Source organism: Sorex fumeus, unplaced genomic scaffold (genome assembly GCF_029834395.1).
Source record: "Sorex fumeus unplaced genomic scaffold, SorFum_2.1 ptg000007l, whole genome shotgun sequence".
Taxonomy (NCBI): domain Eukaryota; kingdom Metazoa; phylum Chordata; class Mammalia; order Eulipotyphla; family Soricidae; genus Sorex; species Sorex fumeus.
This window is the reverse complement of record NW_026606064.1, coordinates 8,197,938-8,219,277: the sequence shown is the minus strand read 5'-3', so window position 1 is coordinate 8,219,277 and position 21,340 is coordinate 8,197,938. Positions and strand designations below refer to the sequence as shown.

General features: G+C 55.0%; 1 protein-coding gene across 1 annotated transcript; it reads right to left on the bottom strand.

Moving 5' to 3' along the window:
• Positions 1-315: 315 nt before the first annotated feature.
• On the bottom strand, positions 316-6,289 carry C1QTNF4 (C1q and TNF related 4). The gene is made up of 2 exons (XM_056131423.1): positions 6,163-6,289; positions 316-1,356 (listed from the first exon to the last, which is right to left on the bottom strand). Exon 2 carries the CDS (start codon positions 1,349-1,351, stop codon positions 317-319), a length of 1,035 nt encoding a protein of 344 aa, XP_055987398.1. The 5' UTR covers positions 1,352-1,356; positions 6,163-6,289; the 3' UTR covers position 316.
• Between the last annotated feature and the right edge of the window lie 15,051 nt (positions 6,290-21,340).

The window sequence follows — 21,340 nt, the reverse complement described above, 5'->3', positions numbered from 1 at the left end:
GCTGCAGGGGTGATGAGAATGCTTGAACCCCAAGCCCCAGGCCGGGTAGAGGGTGCCCCTTGTCACCAAATGGCATCGGACACGGAGGACCAGAAAGGGCCTGCATAGAGCAGAACAGGAAAGGGAGGGGGACCGGCAAGGGTTCCATCGCCGCCCCCCAGCTGCGCGCCCTCCCAAATCCCAGACAAACGCATCACGGCCCTCCCGGGCAGACAGACCCACTTTATTGGCCAGGTCCAGCCCTGACTCCACAAGCACCACCTCCCACCCTCTCCCCTTCCCCAGCCCTCCTACCGTCCCCGAGATCATTGGGGGTTCAGAGCTCGGGGGGCCGCGCCCCGCCAGCTGCGGCGGCGGCGGGGGCCAGGTCGGGATACACCAGGAAGCCCGAGAAGGTGATGTATTTGCCGTGGTTGCTGTAGGCGCCGTAGCCGTCGTGGTCGTGGCTGAGCAGCCAGACGGCGTCGCCGCGCCGCAGCGGCAGCATCACGCTCTGGCTCTGCATCTCGCGGCGCCGCGACGCGCCGTCGTCGTAGATCATGGCCTGCACCTCGTCGCGGTTCTTCATGAGCTTCACCGACAGCGTCTTGCGCGGCAGCTTGCCCAGCGTGAAGGCGAAGAAGTAGGCGCCGGGCAGGCGGCAGCGGAACACGCCGGCCGCCGCGTCGAAGTCGCCGCCGATGTTGACGAGCTCCGTGTCGAAGGCGAGCGGCCGGTGGTGCGGCCCGGGGCCCGCGTCCGAGCCCAGCAGGCTGCGGGTGCGCGCGGCCGAGAAGGCGGAGCGCGGCTCCTCGGCGCGCGGCGGGGCGGCGGCCAGGGCGTTGGCGCTGGCGCTGGCGCTGGCGCTGGCGCTGGCGCTGGCGGCGGGCGCGTCGGCGTCGGCGTACACCAGGTACCCGCTGAAGGTGGCCCCCGGCGCGCCCAGCGCGTAGTGCGGCGCCGCGTGCAGCCGCAGCCACACGGCGTCGCCGTAGTCGAGCTGCAGCAGCGCGCTCTGGCTGGCGCCGCGCCGCGCCCCGGGCCGCCGCTGCTCGTCGAACGCCAGCGCCTGCACCTCGTCGCGGTTGCGCACCAGCATCACCGACAGGCTCTTGTGCGGGGCTTTGCCCGCCGTGAAGGAGAAGAAGTAGGCGCCCGGCACGCGGCAGCGGAAGCGGCCCGTGGCCGGGTCGAAGTCGCCGCCGATGTTCACGTACACCTTGTCGAAGGTCACCGCCAGCTCCGACGAGCCCTCCAGCGGCGTGGTGCGCGCCGCCGAGAAGGCCGAGCGCAGCTCCGCGGGCGCCGGCGCGGGCCCCAGGGCCCCGCAGGCCGCCGGGCCCAGCAGCCCCAGCACGAGCAGCGGCAGCATGGCACCTGCGGAGGGGACACGGGGGGAAGGGACACAGCGGGTGGACAGGGCGGTCGCGCGGGGCGGGCCTCTCCAGGACCCAGCCTCGGGTCTGCGGCACCGCCCCCCCCAACAACACCCCGTTCTTTTTTTTTTAATTTATTTTTGCTTTTTGGGTCACACCCCGCGATGCACAGGGCTTACTCCTGGCTCATGCACTCAGGAATGACTCCTGAGGGTGCTCGGGGACCCTATGGAATGCTGGGAATCGAACTCGGGTCGGCCACGTGCAGGGCAAACACCCTACCCACTGTGCTATCGCTCGAGCCCCACAACACCCCGTTCCTGTCCCTTAACCCGCAGGGAGGGATTTCTGTCCACACTGGACCGAAGGTCCCAAGTGTCACCCGGGGAGGGCTGGTTAGAACACATGCGGTGGGACTGGAGTGTTGGCACGGCGGGGAGGCAGGGGGCTTGTCTTACACTCAGACCGACCCGGGTTCGATCTGTGGCATCCCATATGGTCCTCTGAGCACCGCCAGGAGTGACTCCGGAGTGCAGAGCCAGGAATAAACTGAGCACCACCAAGAGGAGTGCCCCCACTCCAACACACACACACACACACACACACACACACACACTCACACACACACCACAAACGGTTGGGCCAGAGTGATGGCACAGCAGGTAGGGAGAGTGTCTCTGGAGTGCAGAGACAGGAATAAACTCTGAGCAACACCAGGAGGTGTGCCCCCACTCCAAAACACACACACACACACACACACACACACACACACACCACAAATGGTTGGGCCCGAGTGATGGCACAACGGGTAGGGCACTTGGCTTGCATGCTGCCAACCCTGGATTCTTTTGGGGAAAGGGTCTGGGGACCACAGCCAGTGATGTTCAGAGATCACTCCTGATGGGGTTCGCAGGACCAGATGGGCAACTTGGATCAAACTCAAGTAGGCCACGTGCAAGTCAAGTGCCCTACCAGTTGTACCTTTTGCTCCAGCCCCAGCAGACCCTAGTTTGATCCCCAGTCACTGCATATGATCTCCCAGCAGATCCAGAAGTAATTCCGGAGTGCTGCCAAATGAGGCCCCAAAGCACAAAACAAATAAAAAAATCATAAAGTTTAAACACACACACGACCCACAGATTCTGGAGGACATACAGCTTTACCCACAGGAGCCTGGATTCAATCTACCTCACTGTGTGGGAGTAGCGGCCCCTCCCTGCTCCCAATAAAAACTTAAAAACACTGGTGGGCCATGTTAAAAGCACGTCCTTCAACAGTACTTTCTTCAAAAGTACTTTTAAAAACATTTATTTCATTTTGGAGGCCATACCTGGTGGTACTCAGGGGTTAGTCCTGGCTCTGCACTCAGGGATCACTCCTAGTGGGGCTTTGGGAACCATATGGGATGCCTGGGATCAAACTTGAGTCAGCAAGGCAAGCACCCTCCCCTCTGTGCTAAGCCACTGTCCCTAAAAGCACCTTCTTGGCATTCATCATGGTCTGATTCCATCCAGATCCACCTGTGCCCTTCCTCCCCTGACACATTGTTGGATTGGGCCCATTTCTCTCTCTTTCTTCCGTTCCCTTTCTCTCTCTCTCTCTCTTTCTTTCTTTCTTTTGCTTTCTTTCTAATTTCTTTCTCTCGCTTTCTCTTTCTTCTTTCTTTCTTTCTTTCTTTTGCTTTCTAATTTCTTTCTCTCGCTTTCTTTCTCTTTCTTTCTCCTTTCTTTTCTTTCCTTTCTTTTGCTTTCTTTCTAATTTCTCTCACTTTCTTTTTCTTTCTTCTTTCTTTCTTTCTCTTTCCTTTCCTTTCTTTTGCTTTCTAATTTTTCTCTCGCTTTCTTTCTCTCTTCTTTCTTTCTTTTCTTTCTTTTATTTCTTTTGCTCTCTTTCTAATTTCTTTCTCTCGCTTCCTTCCTTCCTCCCTCCCTCCTTCCTTCCTTTCTTTCTTTCTCTCTTTATTCTTTCTTTCTTTCCTTTCCTTTCTTTTATTTCTTTTGCTTTCTTTCTAATTTCTTTCTCTCCCTTCCTTCCTTCCTTCCTCCCTCCCTCCCTTCTTCTTTCTTTCTTTCTTTCTCTCTTTCTTTCTTTCTTTCTTTCCTTTCCTTTCTTTTATTTCTTTTGCTTTCTTTCAAATTTTTTCCCTCCCTCCCTCCCTCCCTCCCTTCTTTCCTTCTTTCTTTCCTTCTTTCTTTCTTTCTTTCTTTCTTTCTCTTTCTTTCTCTCTCTCCCTTTCCTTTCCTTTCTTTTATTTCTTTTGCTTTCTTTCTAATTTTTTTCCCTTCCTTCCTTCCTTCCTTCCTTCCTTCCTTCCTTCCTTCCTTCCTTTTTTTCTTTCTGTCTTGTTTTTGAGCCACACCAGCGATGCTGCTCAGGGGTTATTATGCTATTGCTCTGGCCCACCTGCCCCCCCCCCTTTAAAAATACTAGGGCCCACTCACAGAGATGGTAGACCCACAGGTCTATGCTGGGAGGTGCTGGGCTTGGGGGGCGGGGATGGCCTCATTCATACCCAGCACATGCTCTTCCACTGAAAATTCTGCCAGGACTCTACCCCCCTCCCCAAGCCCTGAAAGTTCTCAAAGCACCAGAACCTCTTTTTTTTTTTTTGAAAAGGGAACACGCGGTGGGGTTCAGGCCTTACTCCTGGCTTTGAACTCCGGGAATCACTCCTGGCAGTGTTCAGAGAACCCTATAGTGGGCCTGGGGATCAAACCCAAGACAAACGCCTGCAAGGCAAGCGCCTTATTGGCTGTTCCATAGCTCCCATCCCAGAACCTCTTTCTTGAGGGCTGGAGTGATAGGACAGCAGTCAGAGCATTTGCCTTGCACAGGGCCAACCCGAGTTCAATCTCCTGTGCCCTGGAGTCAGGAGTAAACCCTGAGCACGGCCGGGGGTGGCTCAAACACCATCCCCATTCTCCCCCCAAATAAGAGAACCTCAAGAGGTCTGCCAATATAGCCTCTGGGCAAGCAGATGCTGTTCTGGGACTCTCGGGGCTGCATTTTCCTGTGGCTGTTGGTGGCCTATGGCGTGACCCTCCCTCAGGTCTCTCTGTACTGAGGTCCCAAGTGATGCCACTTTTCAGCTCTTGTTTGCACAGACAAGGCACTCATCGATGCTCACTGGCCTCTGACCCACTCAGCTCCCATTCCGGGCCCCCTGAGTTCCCAGGGTCCCCTTCGCAGGGAGGAGACCAGAACACAGGGCTTTTGACTCCCTCCCTCCGCTCGATGCAATTAGCATTAAGAGAGTGACTTTATTCTCCTGGTTGGAAGTGGACCGGACGGTCAGTCCCAGGGGCACTTGGGCAGGCCGAGGTCAGAGTCTTTATTCCTTAGTAGTGGTGGGGTGGGCGGGACTCTGTTCAACCTCAGGCACATTCCCTACCCTCTCTGGGCATGGCTTCTTTTCTGAAGGTGCTCTGTGCTCGCAGGTGTGAATGTGGTTTGTGCTAGGCGTCCCCGGTGTAGCTGTGCGTGGCCCTGGGGAGACTGGCTACTCAGAGGAGCCCCACCTGCCATGGCAGGACCCCAACATTCAAGGACCTCCTTGAATACCCAGGACCTCTCAGGTAGAAACAGAAAAGGCAAGAGCCTGGGAGGTGGACAATTGAGAAATTCCTGGGGTGGGGGCGTGTCAGTTGAGGGGGGCCTTCAGAGAAGGTGGCCACGTGGCCACTCACCCACATAACATGGACACTGCCCACACTTGGTCGTGGACCCTAGTAACAAAGGGAAAACCCTTTTCTACTGCTAGTAAGCCCCCAACTCCTGCCAGCCCAGCGGGCTGCTCCATCCCCAGAAACCTTTTCCAGCAACTAACAAAGGGACCCCTGAGACTGGACTGGCCCCTTGTCAAGGACAGAGAGGGCGCCCCCTGTCTCCCACCGTGGGAAGTGCGTTCTTTGGACACCTCTACCAGGTCGGCCTACAACCAAACCTGTGAGGCAGGTGCACCTGCTCCCATTCCACATGTCTCAACGCTGAGCCCAGCCCCGGGAAGGATGGGGGCCCAAGGCCACGGCGCAAGGAGGCGACACCGACCCCAGGGTCTCCTTACGGAGCACCCCCTTCCCGCCCGCATAGCTACTCTGCAGCCTACCAGCCCTCCGCCGCTTTCGGATCTTGCAAAAATGAGCGAGACAAACGGGATGGAGCGCTGGGAGGAGGGAGGGAAACAAAGCCCGGCGCTCTGCCTCCTGGGGCGGACGGTGGCGGGTCCCGCGGGTCCTGCCCAGGGTCCTCCGCGGTGTGCGCCCCCCGTTTCACCACCCCTCACCCCCCACCCCAGCCCATTGTGCTCATTCCTAGACCCTGTCCCCAGAGCTGTCCGCGCCGGGAGAGGGACAGGTGGGTGCCCCAGCTGCAGGGAAGAGAATGCGGGTCCTCGCTCACCAGGTGGGGCTCAAAACCGTCCTCTTCCCAGGAAACAGACAAACAAAAAAACCCCAAAAACTGGGGCACGGAGAGCTGCAGAGCTAAGGCCCCGGACCCGACTGGGGAGGGGGCAGCGACATCAGGCGATGGGGCTGAGTCCCCTCCCTGCCACCGCCGCCCGATCTCCCTCCCTCCGCCCTGCCCGCACCCCCTCCCACCCCCCACCCCAGGAAAGCGCCCCTCGCGCTGGATGAACCCCCTGCACGGCTCGAAGATTCTTTTCTCGGGAAAAATCAAGACCACCCCCCGCCCAAGGGGCACCCCAGACCTTCCTCCATCCATCCCCTCCCAGTCAAAGCCCGGAGCATCTTTCAAGGGAGAAAGGACCCAGCGGCCCGCTGCCCATCCCGCCCGGGGCTGCCCTCACCTGGCTGCCGGCGCCGGCGGCTCTCGGTCGGCTGCGAGCCCGCGATGGGCTCCGGGCTCCGCGCTCGGGGCTGGACTCCGGACGCGCGCGGAGCGCGGGGGGCGCGGGGGGCGAGGGGGGCGCGGGGGCGGCGCGTGGACCCGGGAGCTGGGCGCAGGGAGGGGGGTGTGGGGGGACGAGGACGCCTGAAGATGCTGCGGCGCCGAACGGCGCGAGGGGCGGCGGGGAGAGGCGGGGAGGGCCGAGCAGGGGAGCGGCGAGGGGAGAGGAGAGGAGGGGCGCGCCCGGGAGCGGGTGGCCCAGCGGCCCGGCCTCAGGGGCACCGCACCCAGGAGGCCCCGGCTCGGGCTGCGCCCTGTCCTGGGCTCTTTCTCATCCGCGACCTTCTTAGAGCTGCCGCTGCTGAGTCCTGCGCGCAAGCCTCTTAGCAGAGGGGGAAACTGAGGCGGGGGGGGGGTGGTTCGGTGGGGGTGGGGGCTGCGGCGCCCCGGGCACCCTGCAGACCCGCACTCTTCCGTGCCTGCTTTGAGAGAGACCCAGAGACTCGCCCCGCTGGTCTGGGCTGCAAGGACAGTGGAAGGTGAGCTCGGGGCTGGGACAGATGTCCAGGCCAGGTGGCCCAGGAGGTGGGGAGGACGAAGGGGGTCCGTTGTGGCCCGTACAGGGACAGCGTCTCACTCGGAACTTGAAATCGCTCACTGCTGCTGGACAGAAGGAGGCAAAGCCCACAGATATCCCACATTAGTAGCCTGGGCTCTCTGTGGGGTGGGGGTAGGGGGCTGGGGGTAGGGAGGTAGGAAGGAGGGCTTCCTGGAGGAAGAGGGGTTTTTGAGGGGATGTCTGTTGGGTGTCTGGATGGAGAGGCTCAGAGAACTTCTGTTTCACAGGGACAAGGGGACCCTCTCCAGTGCCCCAGCACCACCTCCTCTGGGTCTGCTGTTGTTGCAGGTGCCCTGGCAGGGGTGCTGGCAGCTGAGGGGGGCCCCCCATGACTTCATGGGCAAGAGCCCCTAACTCTTGAGCTCCTTCCCGGGGCCGCGGACCCTGAGACGCAGGACTGGCACTGAGGCTGGTTGAGAAGATGTATTCTTTTTAATTTTTTGGGGGGGATGGTGGTGGGACGGGGGGGGGGGGGGGAACACCCGGTTATAGGGCTTAGTTCTGGCTCTGTGCACTCAGGGGTCAGTCCTTGAGGAGCTTGGGGGACCATGAGGGGTGCCCAGGGTCAAACTTTAATCCACCCACAGGCAAGGCAAATGTTTTCCCCTAGGTACTCTCTGCCTGGCCCCATAGATTTTTATTTTGTTTTGATTTTAGGCCACACCCGGTGGTGCTCAGGGCTACTGGTGCTGAACTCGGGGATCACTCCTGGCAGCAAGGCAAATGTGTACCGTTTCCAGCCATTTCCAATTCATCTGCTTATTTTTTTTTTCTTTTTGGGTCACACGCAGCAATGCACAGGGGTCACTCCTGGCTCTGCATTCAGGAATTATCCCTGGTGGTGCTCAGGGGACCATATGGAATGCTGGGAATTGAACCCAGGTCGGTCGGGCGCGTGCAAAGCAAACGCCCTACCTGCTGTGCTATCACTCCAGCCCCTCATCTGCTTTTTTACACAAATTTTGTTTGCAATACATCCTCACTGCATTTCTTGGGTTTTGTTTGTTTGGGGGCCATAACTCAGGGCTTATTCCTGGCTCTGCACTCGGGGTTCACTCCTGGAAGGGTTCAGTGTGCCAGAGCAAACAACCCTACCTGCTGGACTATCTCTCTAGTCTTTTTGGTTGGGGGCACACCTGAGGGTACTTAGGGCCCTATACTCAGGAAACACTCCTGGCAAGCTGGTGGACCATATCCGGTGCTGGTGGATCAAACTGGCCCCACCTTGTCTTTGATTTTTATTTTAGGGCCACACTGAGGCAGTACTTGGGACCTACTCCTAGCTCAGTGCTCTGGGGGTTGCTCCAGACCCTTGAATTAGCTCCTTGCCCTACATCAGGTCCTTCCATTGTGTGTAGCAGAGGCTGCAGACAAAGCCCCAAGCCTCCCTGGGGTACCCCGCAGAATTCCTCATGTATGGACTGAAAGAGAGAGTCCAATACATAGGGGAATAGGGTATATGCACGTGACTGACCAGGTTAAATCCCTGCATTCCATATGGTTCCTGAGCACAGCCAAGAGTGATTCCTGAGCAAGCAGCAGGTAGGGTGCTTGGCTTGCCTGTGGCTGACCCAGGTTCAGTCTCCAGCACCCGCATCTGATCTGCTGAGCCCTATCAGGAGTAATCCTGAGCTCAGAGGCAGGAGTCAGGCCTGAGCACTGACGGACAGGTGTGGCCCCCAAAGACAGAGAAAATAAAGACAGACACAGGGCGGAGGGGGGGGGGGAGGGAGAGCGACTCGGGGAGGGTCAGGGCGCACATGCTCACAATTTAATTAGCTTCCTGGCTTGCCAGCAGATTACAGGGGAATTAGCAGAGCTGGGAGTCGAGGGACCTTGCTGGGAGTTGAGGGGAAGTTAATGAGAAAGACAACAGCAGGCCCCAGGGAGGAATGAAAGAGGAGGAATGTTAGCCAAGCAGAGCAGCCAGCGGGAGAGCAGATGCTGGGGCGTTTGCTGCAGTCTGGGCCTTCCTGGGAGACTTCCGCTCTGGCACGGGCGGGGGTGGGGGGCATGATGGACGCTCATTACAATGACAGCTTTGGGCCCTGGGCTCCTGCCCTGAAGAACAGACTCAATCTCAGGGGGAAAATGCCTTGAGGAAATTGGGAGCAGTCCGAGAGCGTCCAATTCCCTGAAGACACAGCAGGCTTCTTCCCCATCCGGAGGCTGGGGCTCAGCCCTGAGGAGGCCTGTCCTGGCCAGTGCTGACCCCATCAGCTGCGCCTGGCCGGAAGAGCTGCTGCTGGCCGTCACCTTGTGAAGAAGCTCAGGCCCAGGGAAAGGCCATGGGTGGCTTGTTTCCATGTGGTCACAACAGCCCCCCCCCACCCCCCCCGTCACCAACTAATCTGCAAGGTTCAGTGTGAAATGAGAGAAAACTCAGGATGCCCCATTCCAGAAGAATCTGAGCTGCTGGGGCAGGACAGGAGGGCTGTGGGGACTGTGACTGACTTGCATCCCTTGAGCAGCTCCGGGGGCCACTCCTGAGCACTGAGACAGCATCCCCTGCCCCAGGGAGCAGCAGTTGAGCCAAGAGGCATAAGTGTAAGGCACCCACCCAGGAAGGCCCCGAGCACCGCAGAGATGCTAGTACCAGGCCATTCAGGTCACACGACATTTGGGGACAGAATGTTGGTCTTACATAATAGTGTCTCAGCTGTACAGACAACAGATTTATGGTCCAGAATGTTCACTTATTTCAGGGGTCTTCCTTCCTCCCTCTTTCCTTCCTCGTACATTTTCCCCTCTCCCTAAACTTTCTGCAATGGATTGCTTTCTTTTAAAAAATGATTTAAAGGGGGGCTGTTGTGATAATACAGCAGGTAGGGTGCTTCCTTGCATGCAGCCATCCAGGTTCAATATGGTCTCCCATGCACCACCAGGAGTGAGTGCTGAGTGCAGAGTCAAGAGTAAGCCCTGAGCGTTGTGGGGTGTGGCCTTAATACAACAAAACAACAACAACAACAACAAATGATTTCAAGTATCTGGGTCAGAGCAATAATACAGCGGGTAGGGCATTTGCCTTGTACATGGCCAACCAGGGTTCATCCCCAGCATCCAATATGGTTCCCCAAGCCCCACCAGGAGTGATCCCCGAGTACAGAGCCCGAACTAAGCCCTGAGCACTGCTGGGCTGGGTGTGGCCCAAAACCAAAAATCAGAAACAGGGGTTGGAGCTGTAGTACAGCATTTATTGTAGGGCATTTGCCTTGCATGAGGCCGACCCAGGTTCGATTCCCAGCATCCCATATGGTCCCCCGAGCACTGCCAGGAGTAATTCCTGAGTGCAGAGACAGGAGTAACCCCTGAGCATCGCCGGGTGTGACCCAAGAAAGCAAAACAAAACAAAACAAAACAAAAAACCCCAAAAACACAAAAAACAACAATCCAGAAACAAACAGACAAAAAATAAAAATAGAGCCAGAAGAAAAATAAAAGGTGGCCTGGATGCCCCCACACCTATAAAATAAACACAAGAACAGAAGGGGAGAAAGTTACTGTGTCTTCACTTAGGCATCTTCCTTGGAACTGCCTAAGCATTTGCCTCCTGGGAAGAAGAATGATTATGAGACACAGCACGGTTTCACCCTTCCCCTCAGCATAGAAGGGACGCCCCACTAGATTCTTTGGGGTACAATCCACAAGTGGCAGTCTCACAAGGCCACACCCGGCTCTATGCTCAGGGGTCACTCCTGGTGGTCCTGAGGTTGGAACTGGGGCTGGCCTCATGCAAGGCAAGGACACGCCCCCCCCCCCCCCCCCCCCCCCCCCGCCTGTCTGCAGCCCGCAAGCTGCTGTCTCTCAGAATAGCTGTTCCCACCCCGGGTCCAGTGCCTCATCCCTGGCCCTTGGTCAGGTCAGCTTCCTGCTGCAGCTCACAACGGGAAAACCCACTGCGGGCAGGTTTCTTTTTTTTTTCTTTTCACTTTTTTCTGTTGGTTTGTGCTTTCTATTGCAAGATATTTTAGAATCTGGATTCTGGCGTCCACCTAGTATCTTTTTGTTTTGTTTTTTGTTTTTAGGCCCCAGTCAGCAGTGCTCTGGGTTTACTCCTGGCGGTGCTCAGGGGACCATAAGGGATACCAGAGATCGAACCCAGGTCAGTTGTGTGTAAGGCAACTGCCCTCCCCACTGTACTATCGCTCCAGCGCTTCCACTTAGCATTTTTCCCTCCCAACAGAGGTGCCATTTCCAATGCGGGTGGTGGGGCCTGGGATTGGCAGGACTGGCTAAGTGCGGGGTCCGAGAAGGGGACCTGAGACGGCTCCCAAGATTTACATCAATGGAACCAGCAACTGGGGGCAGGAAGCACCCCGGAGGAAATAGGTGAATTTGAATTTGAACTTGAATCCGGGTGACTGCTGAGATCCTGCATGTCCTAGTTCCACGTCTCACTGGACACTGGGCCATTCGTGGGTGGCAGGAATTTTCCAAGAAGCCTTCCCAATGCTTCAGACTGCTGTTTGGAGCGTCTGCCCATTAGGGCCAATCACGTTTTTTGTGAAGGAATCAATTCATTTTCTGGGTGTCCTTAAGACCCACAGTTTAATAAAGAACAAGTCTGGAGGGAATTTGCCCCAAATGCCCCCATCTAAGAATTCCTTTGCTCCTTTCTGAAACTCAGGCCCCTTCTGTTTCCGCATGACTGTCCCACTTATTGTCCTAAGTTCCAGATACTCTGGGATGCGCTCATCGTCACAGCCTTGCTGCTTAGGTGCTCTGTGCTCTGTTCTTTTGTTGGTGGTGGTTGGAGCGGGGAGGGTTGAGCCACACCTTCATGTGCTCAAGGCTCACTCCAGGTGGGACTTGGGGCACCATAAAGGGTGTCAGGGGTCAAACTAGGGTCAGTTGTGTGCAAAGCAAACACCTTAACCATGATTCTATCTTCTCTTTGGGGTTCATGTTCCTTTAGACCTCTTTTAGATCGTGTGTCATTAAATTGACTCATCTGGATCTAAAAGTGCTTTTGCTCAAGGGAGAACAAAGAAAATGTACACTTTTTTTTTTTTTGCTTTTTGGGTCACACCTGGTGATGCACACAAGTTACTCCTGGCTCTGCACTCAGGAATTACCCCTGGCTCAGGGGACCATATGGGATGCTGGGAATCGAACCCGGGTTGGCCGCGTGCAAGGCAAACGCCCTACCCGCTGTGCTCTCTCTCCAGCCCCAGAAAATGTACACTTTTTGTGTGTGTGTGTGTTGCGGGGGGGGGGGTCACACCCAGTGATGCTTAGGGTTTACTCGTGGCTCTGTGTTCAAGGATCACTCTTAGTGGACTCGGGGGAGCATATGGGATTCTGGGATTGAACCCAGTTTGGCCACGTGCAAGGCTAGTGCCCTACCCGCTGTTATTCTCTCCAGCTCCTGCTTTTTCATTTTTCCAGGGTCATACTTGGTAGTGATATCTTGGGGTAGTTACTCCTGGGGGGGGTGCTTGGGGGGCAGTGCAGTGCTGGGGATCAAATCTGAGACTTCTGCATTACAAAAAAGACATTCCAGCCCTCTGGGCCTTTTCCCTGGCCCCAATTCCAGCTGACTTTTCTCGCCCAGTTGGATATACTTCATTCCTCTTGTTCTGAAAATAACCTTTTCTTTTTTTTTGTATTTTGGGCTGCTCCCAGCATGGTGCTCATGTCAGATGGTGCTTGGAGGGGCCAGGCGCTATCAGGGATGGAGCCTGGTCCTCCCCCATGCCAAGCGCCCGCTCCAGCCCTTTGAGCCACCTCTCTGCTCTAACAGTGTCTTCTGTCTGTACACCCCGTCCCCCTGTCTTCCCTCCCCCCTCTCTGCTCGAATGTGATTTCTGAGCAGTCGGGGCGCCGGGCGGTGCCCTTGGGCTTCTGAGCTCTCCTCCATCTGTGCTCACAGGTTTTTTTTCTGCAACTGGGCTGTCCTCGCTGCCTATTCTGGAGCTCCACATTCCCAGTGAAGTCTCTAAACTGGGAGCATTCGTTCCACATCTTCTAGAACTATTTATTCCTCCATTCCAGGCCCAGCATGTCCCTCTTCCACTATTCAATTCTTGCCCATGGTACCTGTGACCCCAATACCAGGAAACGCTTCCCCTCCATTGGCTGGGAGCAACGCTATAGGAGATTTGTGTGTGTGTGTGTGTGAGTGTGTGTGTGTGTGTGTGTGTGTGTGAGACACCCGGCAATGCACAGGGGTTACTCCTGGCTCTGCACTCAGGAATTACTCCTACCTGTGCTCAGGGGACCATCTGGGATGCTGGGAATCGAACCCCAGGTTTGCTGTGTGCAAGGCAAACGCCCTACCTGCTGTGCTATCACTCCAGCCCCTATAGGAGCTTTTATGAAGGGGGTGTAGGTTGGGTCACACCCAGCAGTGCTTGGGGACTATATTCCTGGCTCTGTGCTCAAGAGTGACCCCTGTGTGACATGTGTGTGGGGGGGCATCAGGGATCAAAGCGGGGTCAGCTGTCCTGCAAGGCAGACGCTCTAATGCCTGGACTATTTGGCTGGACCCACTTTTTCTTATTTTTCAGTGGGGTGTGGGCCCTGGGCCATACCCAATGGTGCTCAGGGCTTACTCCTGGCTCTGCACTCAGGAATCACTCCTGGAACAGCTCAGGGGGCCAGATGGAATGCCAGGGATTGAACCCTGGCCAGCCACATACAAGGCAACCCCCCTCCCTGCTATCCTGTCACTCCAGACCCGCTTTTTCTTGAGACTGTTCCTGACGCTCGCAGGGGGTCTCAGTTGCTGTGGATTGGGGCTGCCCGGGCAGATGGTTGCCCCTTAGCTCGGTGCCATCTTGCAAGAGTGTGGCCAGATGGAAGCGCAGCCCAGGAGGGTTCCAAGCTGCCCTGACCGTCCACATGCTGCCAGTGATCTGGAGTCCAACTCCAACTTAGTTCCGGTTCCACTTGGTCCCCTGCCGGCTGATCTAGGTCTGCGCTGGTGTTCCTCCACTGGAAACTCAGCCTGTCTCCAGCCAACCAGGATGCATGTCCCTGTTCCGATGAGCATCAACGTGATGGGTCCCAGGCTTGGGGGTTCTCCTAGGTCCCAGGTGCTTGGTGTAGCCTCCTTTCCTTCTCTAGGCAAACTGCCACTTGTTTTGGATTGGGTGTGTGTGCAGGGGGGCAGAGTACTCCTAGGTGATGCTCAGGAGGCTGGCACGGCGGGGGTGGGGTGAGGGGCCTCCAGCAGTTCTTGACTGATGTGACTGATATGGTTCCCTGCAGGGGCCTGTGGGTGTGATGCTGGGGATACCTGGGGCACTGCCTGGGGAGACCATGGGGTGCTGGGGATCAAACCAAAGCTGGCTGTACCAGTTCTTTGGGCCCCTCAAGCGTCTCTTGGTCAGGCTGTGGGTGGAATTCCTTGACCCGCACCTCCAACAGGCTGCAGTGACTCCTGGCTCCAAGCCCCTTCCCACCAGGCTGTGACTTGGCAGTGCCCTGCCCGAGACCCTGAGGTGGCAGATAGGCTGGCTTTCCCCTCAGAGTTTTGCTTGCTCTCTGCAATGACATGCTCTGAGCAGCTTCCAGGCCCAGGAGGTGCCACGTGGCACTGTGCTGGCCCAGGGAATGAGTGAAAGGGAATTGGGCGGAGGCAACAGGACCTACAGATGGGAACACGGACATCATGCTGAACTTCTATGTTCTTGCAGCACTACTAACAATAGCCAGAATCTGGAAACAACCTGAGTGCCCAAAAACAGAAGAATGGATAAAGAAAACGATGGGATATCTACATGACGGAATACTATACAGCTGTTAAAAATGAGGTCACGAAATCTGCCTATAAATGGATGGAGTTGGAGAGTATCACGCTGAGTGAAATGAGTCAGAGGGAGAGGGACAGATATAGAATGACTGGCATTTATTTGTGGGATATAAAACACAACAGTATGAAACTAATAACCAAGGCCAGGAAAAATGGGCCAGGATGTCTGGTTGGTGGTTGGTCAATGGTGTGGGAGATGGAGGGTAGTTAAGATAGAGGAGGATCCATGATGACTATACTAGCTGGAAATGATCACTCTGGACAAGAACGGAGTGTTGAAAGCAGGTAGAGGAATATACATGAGAACCTTTCAGCATCTTTATTGCAACCTATAATGCCTAAAATGAGAGAGAAAAGGAGAGAGAGAGAAGAGAGGTGTCTTCCATAGAGGTAGGCTGGGATGGAGTATGAGTATGAGGGTTTGGGATACACCATAGGTGACCCCTGGCAGTGCTCAGGAGACCACATGTAGTGCCAGGATTCAAACCAGCTGGTGGAATGTGAGGTAGGGGCCCTAACCCCTGTATTATCTTGCTGGCTCCCCGACATCCTGTGAAACCGGCTCTGTCCAGCCCCCTATGAATCACCGGCTATTTCTGTCAGCTGAGCCAATAAATTCCTTTTCTTAAGCCAGCGTGTGAGCCTGAGTATGTGACCATATGTACAATGTTGATCCATTGTTAGAAAGTGATGAGTTTCCTCACATCCAGCTTAACTCCTTGTTGACACCCTTCGCTCTATCTTCATGCAGAAAAGCAGGACTCCATATGCGCCTAGGTGATCTAACCAGAAAGCCCCCCCCCCCCCATGGCAGATTCGACTGGTGAGTCCAGTTCTCTGGCCTCACAGAACAGCAGGCAGGATTTGGTCACCAGGGTCGGTGGGGGTTGAAGCCAATGGACAGACTGGTGGGTCACTGAGAAATGCCCCACCAGTAAGTGGTAGGGACACAGTCTATTTTTTTTCTTGGTGTGTGTGTGGGGGGGGGGGGGGGAAGAGGCACACCCAGGGGTGTTCAGGGCTTACTCCTGGTGGGACTTCAGGGACCATATGCGGTGCCAGAGACTGAACCCAGGCCAGTGTCTTACCCTCCATACTGTCTCTCTGACCCCTCTTTTTTTTTGAGGGTCTGTTTTGGGTTTTTGGACCACACCTCAGTGGCTATTTGTGGCTCCATGCTTAGGAGTCATCCCTTGTGGTGTATGTGGAACCCAATGTATTGCCAGGGATTGCACGTGTGCGCTCATCTTTCTCTTCATAGCACAGTGTAGCCAATGTCCAGGCCTACGGCCTCTTCGCCCCAGCAGAGTGCAGGTGCTTATAGGTCTGGGGAGAAGACGGAATGAGGGGGTGGACAGGACTTTCAAAGCTCCAAAGCAGAGACGATGGAATTAGCCTGGTTCCTAGCATTTGGGACTGCAGAACTTTACACCCACTTTCTATTTATAAATATCCCGTGTCTCAGTGGGGGCTCCTCACGCGGCTCGGGGGAGGATCACAGGCACAGCGAACAGCTGCTGGAAGGGTACAAATGTGCGGCAGAGACGTGGCAGGGGAGAGCTGGGACTCAGGAAGCCTGGGCAAGATGTCGTCCCCCTAGCACCCCACAACAGCCAAATGTTTAGAAGCTCTTTAGGGGTCAGAGACAGCAGAGAAGCAAGGTGCTTGCTTTCATCCTGCCAACCCAGGTTTTATCCCCAGCACCAGTAAAGGTCCAGGAGTACTGCCAGGGATCACTCCTCAGCCCTGACGCAGGAGTAGCCCATGTGCACCACCAGATGTATCCAACATCCAGCCGTGCCCCTCCCCCCGCCAATAAAAGCTTTTTTCGTTTTGGGTCACACCCAGCAATGCTCAGGGTTAGTCCTGGTGGTGCTCAGAGGATCATATCCGATGTTGGGGACAGAACCTAGGTGGGCCATGTGCAAGGCAAATGCCCTGCCCACTGTATTAAACTATGGCTCTGGGCCAGTTTAGCCTTCTAAAGAAAGCTCATACAAGACTTCTGTCTGGGGCCACACCCAGCCGTGCTCAGGGTTGACTTGTGGCTCTGAGCTCAGGGATCACTCCTAGCAGGGCTCAGAGGGCCAGATGGGATGCTGGGACTGAACCCAGGTTGGCTGTGTGCATGGCAAGCGCCCCACCTGCTGCTCTATCTCTACAGCTCTGAGCCAAGACTGTGTCTGAACCGAGGTTTAACGGATCCCCAACCACTTCAATCTGCAGATTGGAACCACGGCACGGTCACATTTGGATTCGTCCCTTTGCTTCCAGGTCACTCTGGGGCACAGGATGGCTCTTAAGATGGGTCAGAATCTCCTTGTGCATTTCAGGCAAAGTGCAGCGGCTGACCCAGAGGTTTGTCCTGGGCCCCCCTGACCCTGGCATCCTAGGGCAGTGTCTTAAGGAACTTGACTCAGGAGCTGTTTCATCCTGGCCTAGAGCCAGGGGCAGCTCGAGACGCCCGCGTGTCCCGCCAGCCACGCACGCCACTCTTATCTGCCACCTGCTGCTAGGGGCTGGTGGCAGGACGAGATAGAAGCCGGTCTCTGAAGCTGAGTGGTGGGAGGCGGGAGATGAAAGATTCCAGGGCCGATTCTCAGAAAGAGGGAGTGGGGCAGAGATGCAAAGCCTCTCTGGGGTGGGCGTGCCACTGCCATCTGTCCGCTCCGAGGAACTCACCTAACGCCAGTGCTGGTCCAGTGCCAGGTGCTTGGTCAGGCCCCTCACACGGGCCACCCCATGTGCTTTCACACCTGCTGCCCACATTATCTGTTTGGCCACTTTTTCCTTGCCCTCCTGTCACGGCTACCACAGGCCAGATATCCATGGCGGCACCTGCTACTGAATTCAAGCCTCTTCGCCTCGCTTTACAGTTGCAGAGCCCGAGGCCTGAAATGGGAATGAATCATCCCCCCAAATACAGGACGGGGAAAGACCTGCAAACTGCTCCCCGTGCGCCCTCCCCCAGCAGCCTCGTTCTCCTTAAAAGAATCCAAATGGAGCTGGAGAGATAGCACAGCGGGTAGGGCATTTGCCTTGCACACAGCCAACCCGGGTTCGATTCCCAGCATCCCATATGGTCCCCTGAGCACCGCCAGGGGTGATTCCTGAGTGCAGAGCCAGGAGTAACCCCTGTGCATCGCCAGGTGTGACCCAAAAAGCAAAAAAAAAAAAAAATACAACTTGGAGAGCTGGAGATAGTTCAGTAGGCAGGGCACTGGCCTTACAAGTGGCTGACCTAGGTTCAGTACCACATATGGTCCCGCAAATCCTGTCAGGAATGATCCCTGAGTATTGAGCCAGAAGTCCTGAGCACCATTGGGTGTGGCCCTGAAATAATTCCAAACCAACCTGGGCCAGTGAGAGTGTATAGCGGGCAAGGTACTTCCTAACATGTGCCCAATCCAGGTTTGATCCCCTGAGCACAGTTAGGCATGGCCCTCCCGCAAGAATAAACAACCGGGCTGGAGCGATAGTACAGCGGCCGACCCGGGTTCGATTCCCAGCATCCCATTTGGTCCTCTGAGCACTGCCAGGAGTAATTCCCAAGTGCATGAGCCAGGAGTGGTAACCCCTGTGCATCATCGGGTGTGACCCAAAAAGAAAAAAAAAAAACCCAAAAAAATAACCCACTCTCCCCACTGATCCACATGGAAAAAGCTGGAAGTACACCACTTTCAGAAAAAGTTAAACTCCTTGCCATTACTATAGACGTTAATCCCCAATTAATGTCTCCTGCCAGGAGTAATTCCTGAGCACCCAGGAATAAGCCCCAAGTACAGCCAAATGTGGCTCCCAAACAAACACTGATCTCTATTTAAAAAATAAAAAGTATCAAAGATAGATGCATTATGGAACTTAGGGAGGCAGCCTGAATGAGTCCAGCCAACAGCAAGACTGTTCTGGAATCTATAACAAGATGACATATGAATCATTTCAAAGAAAGTTATAATCCAATGCAGGAATCCAAATAAATTAAACAGGCTGATGGCCCTCCTAGGAATAAATCCTGACCCTCTGTCAACTTAATTTCCTAGCTAAATAAATGTTTCATTCTAAAAGTCTAATAAGGTATCGTGATCATTTTAATTTTCATTCCCTCCATCTATTCATCATTCTGCAGGGATAAGAAATGTCTTTCCTGATTTAAGGCCATTCTCCTCTAACCCGTGGGTGGCCTATTCCTTGGTTTGCTGCTTTTTCTAAAAAGTAAAATACAGGGTGAGGGCCAGAACAGTGGAGAAGGCAATCACCTGGTACGTGGCCCGCCTAGGTTCAATTCCTGGCACCCCACATGGCTGACCCCACAAGCCACAGGAGTGACCTGAGTGCAGAGTCTGGAGTAAGCCCTGAGCACCGCCAGGTATGGCTCCAAAACAGAAACACAACCCCACTGGTTGGGGAGAGTTCCCAGGGCTGGAGTGCAGATCTGACAAGTGCAGGACCTGGGTTCGATCCCTGGGAGAGTCCCACAAACTAAACACAAGGTTAGGTTTTTCTCAGATGGACCAATGAATTACATCTTCGTCTCATTTGATACTTTTTTTAGTGTTTGGATCACACCCAGCAGTGCTGGAGGACTCAACTGAGTGAGCCATGTATCAGGCAAGGGCCTCAGCCCCTATACTGTCTCTGCAGTCCTGTTTCTATCTGGGGGCCTAAGGGCTGCTCCTGGAGACACCTGGTCAGGGGACGGGTGGTTTAGCACCAGGGTCTGAGGACACACTGCTGCTCGGGCCCTGCTCTGCTGGATTCTACCAGCTCCCCCACACCACCAGGTACCCGGTGGGACCATGTGGTGTGGAGGATGGAACCCGGATCTTTGTTTTGCTTTGGGAGGCATATTTCCAGCAACTCAATTCACGCCATCATGGTAAAGCATGTACCCAGCCACACAGGTGCAGCTCCAAGATAGTCCTGCTACCCAGTTCTGTTTGTCTGGGGGTTCCATCTGGCAGCACTCAGGGTTTACCCCTGGTTCTATGCTTAGGGGTCATTTCCACGTAGTGCTGGGCATCAAACAAAGACTGGCCATGTGCGAGCAAAATGCCCTCCCTGCTGTAGTCTCTCCCTGGCATCCCCCAGCAATTCTTTTATAAGTCAGTTAATGAATTCTTGAAAGTGTATCTTTTTTCTTTTTGAGTCACACCCGGCAATGTACAGGGGTTACTCCTGGCTCTTCACTCAGGAATTACTCGTGGAGGTGCTCGGGGGGATCATCTGGGAAGCTGGGAATTGAACGCGGGTCGGCCACGTGCAAGGCAAACGCGCTACCCGCTGTGCTATCGCTCCAGCCCCAAAAGTGTATCTTTCTGTGTTTAACAGTTGATGAATACATTTCACACGTCTTGATTATGTTAACAGATAACTTTTTTTTTTGGGCTTTTTTGGGTCACACCTGGCAATGCTCAGGAATTACTCCTGGAGGTGCTCGGAGAACCATATGGGATGCTGGGGAATCAAAACCAGGTCCGGCTGTGTGCAGGGCAAATGTCCTCCCCGCTGCACTACCATTCTGGAGGTGGTAACATTTTACAGAGGAGCTTAGATGCTGGTCCCTTGTTGGGCTTAGAGCTAGATCCAGTTAAATTCTAACCCCTAGACTAATACATTTTTGGTGGTGCTGTGGGGCTCAAACCCAGGGCCCCAAATGGACGGTGCATGCACTCTTCCACAAGCCACATCCCTTGCCCGGCCAGCCCAGGTCCATTTTTGGCTTTTTGGGGCATATCCAGTGTTGCTCAGGGATTAATCCTGGTGTTGCTCGGGGACCACGTGGGATGCTCGGGATCAAACCCAAGCCGGCCATGTGCAAGGCAAATGCACTCCCTGCTGTACTAGCACTCTGGGCCCCAGTCCCAGGTCTTGGTGAAATTTTTCCATAGCCAGATGGGCTAAGCAAAACCTGTATCCTTGGCGCCCTCTGGTGGCAGACTGGTCTTCACAGCCTCACTTCTTAGTCAGATAAGCAGGCACAGACGCCAACAGGATAATAAACATGGCACATTTTCCTGGACCATCTTTACTTGAAGTTTTTCTTTTTTTTATGGCAAAAAAAAAGTGGGAAATGCAAAACATCTTTATATTAAAACAAATGCAGATAATATTGAATAGAATATAAAATTTACATTTCTGAGACAAATTAAGAGACAGCACAGACATTTCAAGTTGCTCTTGGGCTTCAGGCCAAGTGGATTCCTGTGCCCTAGGGGAGGGAGCAGGGCCGGGCTTGCTCTGCGAATGTTGGGGTGCTGCTGCCTTGATAGTGGAGTTGGAGAAGCAGCGAATAAATGCTCATTCATTTGGCAACGTCGAGGGGATTCTTACTGAGCTAAGTGGAATCACAAACTTTCTCATTCGCAAGCGTCTGAGCGTGCTTGTTGACGTCACGCTTCGGCAGGCTCTCTCTCCTTTCAGGGTGTTCTAGCAAGCCTGACCAGAGAGGCCAGAGCTGGAAGGGCCTCACCAGCGCCGAAGCCACAAATCTCCCAAGGGCAGGTAGCAGGAGGGACGAAAATCCAACAAGTCACCTTCTGCCGCCACAACAACTGACAAACCAAAGGAAGAAACGGGAGAAGCACAGATCATGGAGGATGAGAGCTGTGTGGGGACAGTGGGCCTGGTGTTCAGTGAAGGGGCTCCCGCTGCGGGCTGCCCTGCAAGACTCATCACACAGCTCTTCTCTCCGCTGAGTCTCTGTCGTTGTGTTGTGGTGGCGGCAGCATTTTACTATTTGGCGGTTATAGACTGAAGGTGTGG

Bases quoted from the DNA above. Each gene is read 5' to 3' on its own strand.
- C1QTNF4 (XM_056131423.1), bottom strand. From the start codon at position 1,351: ATGCTGCCGCTGCTCGTGCTGGGGCTGCTGGGCCCGGCGGCCTGCGGG.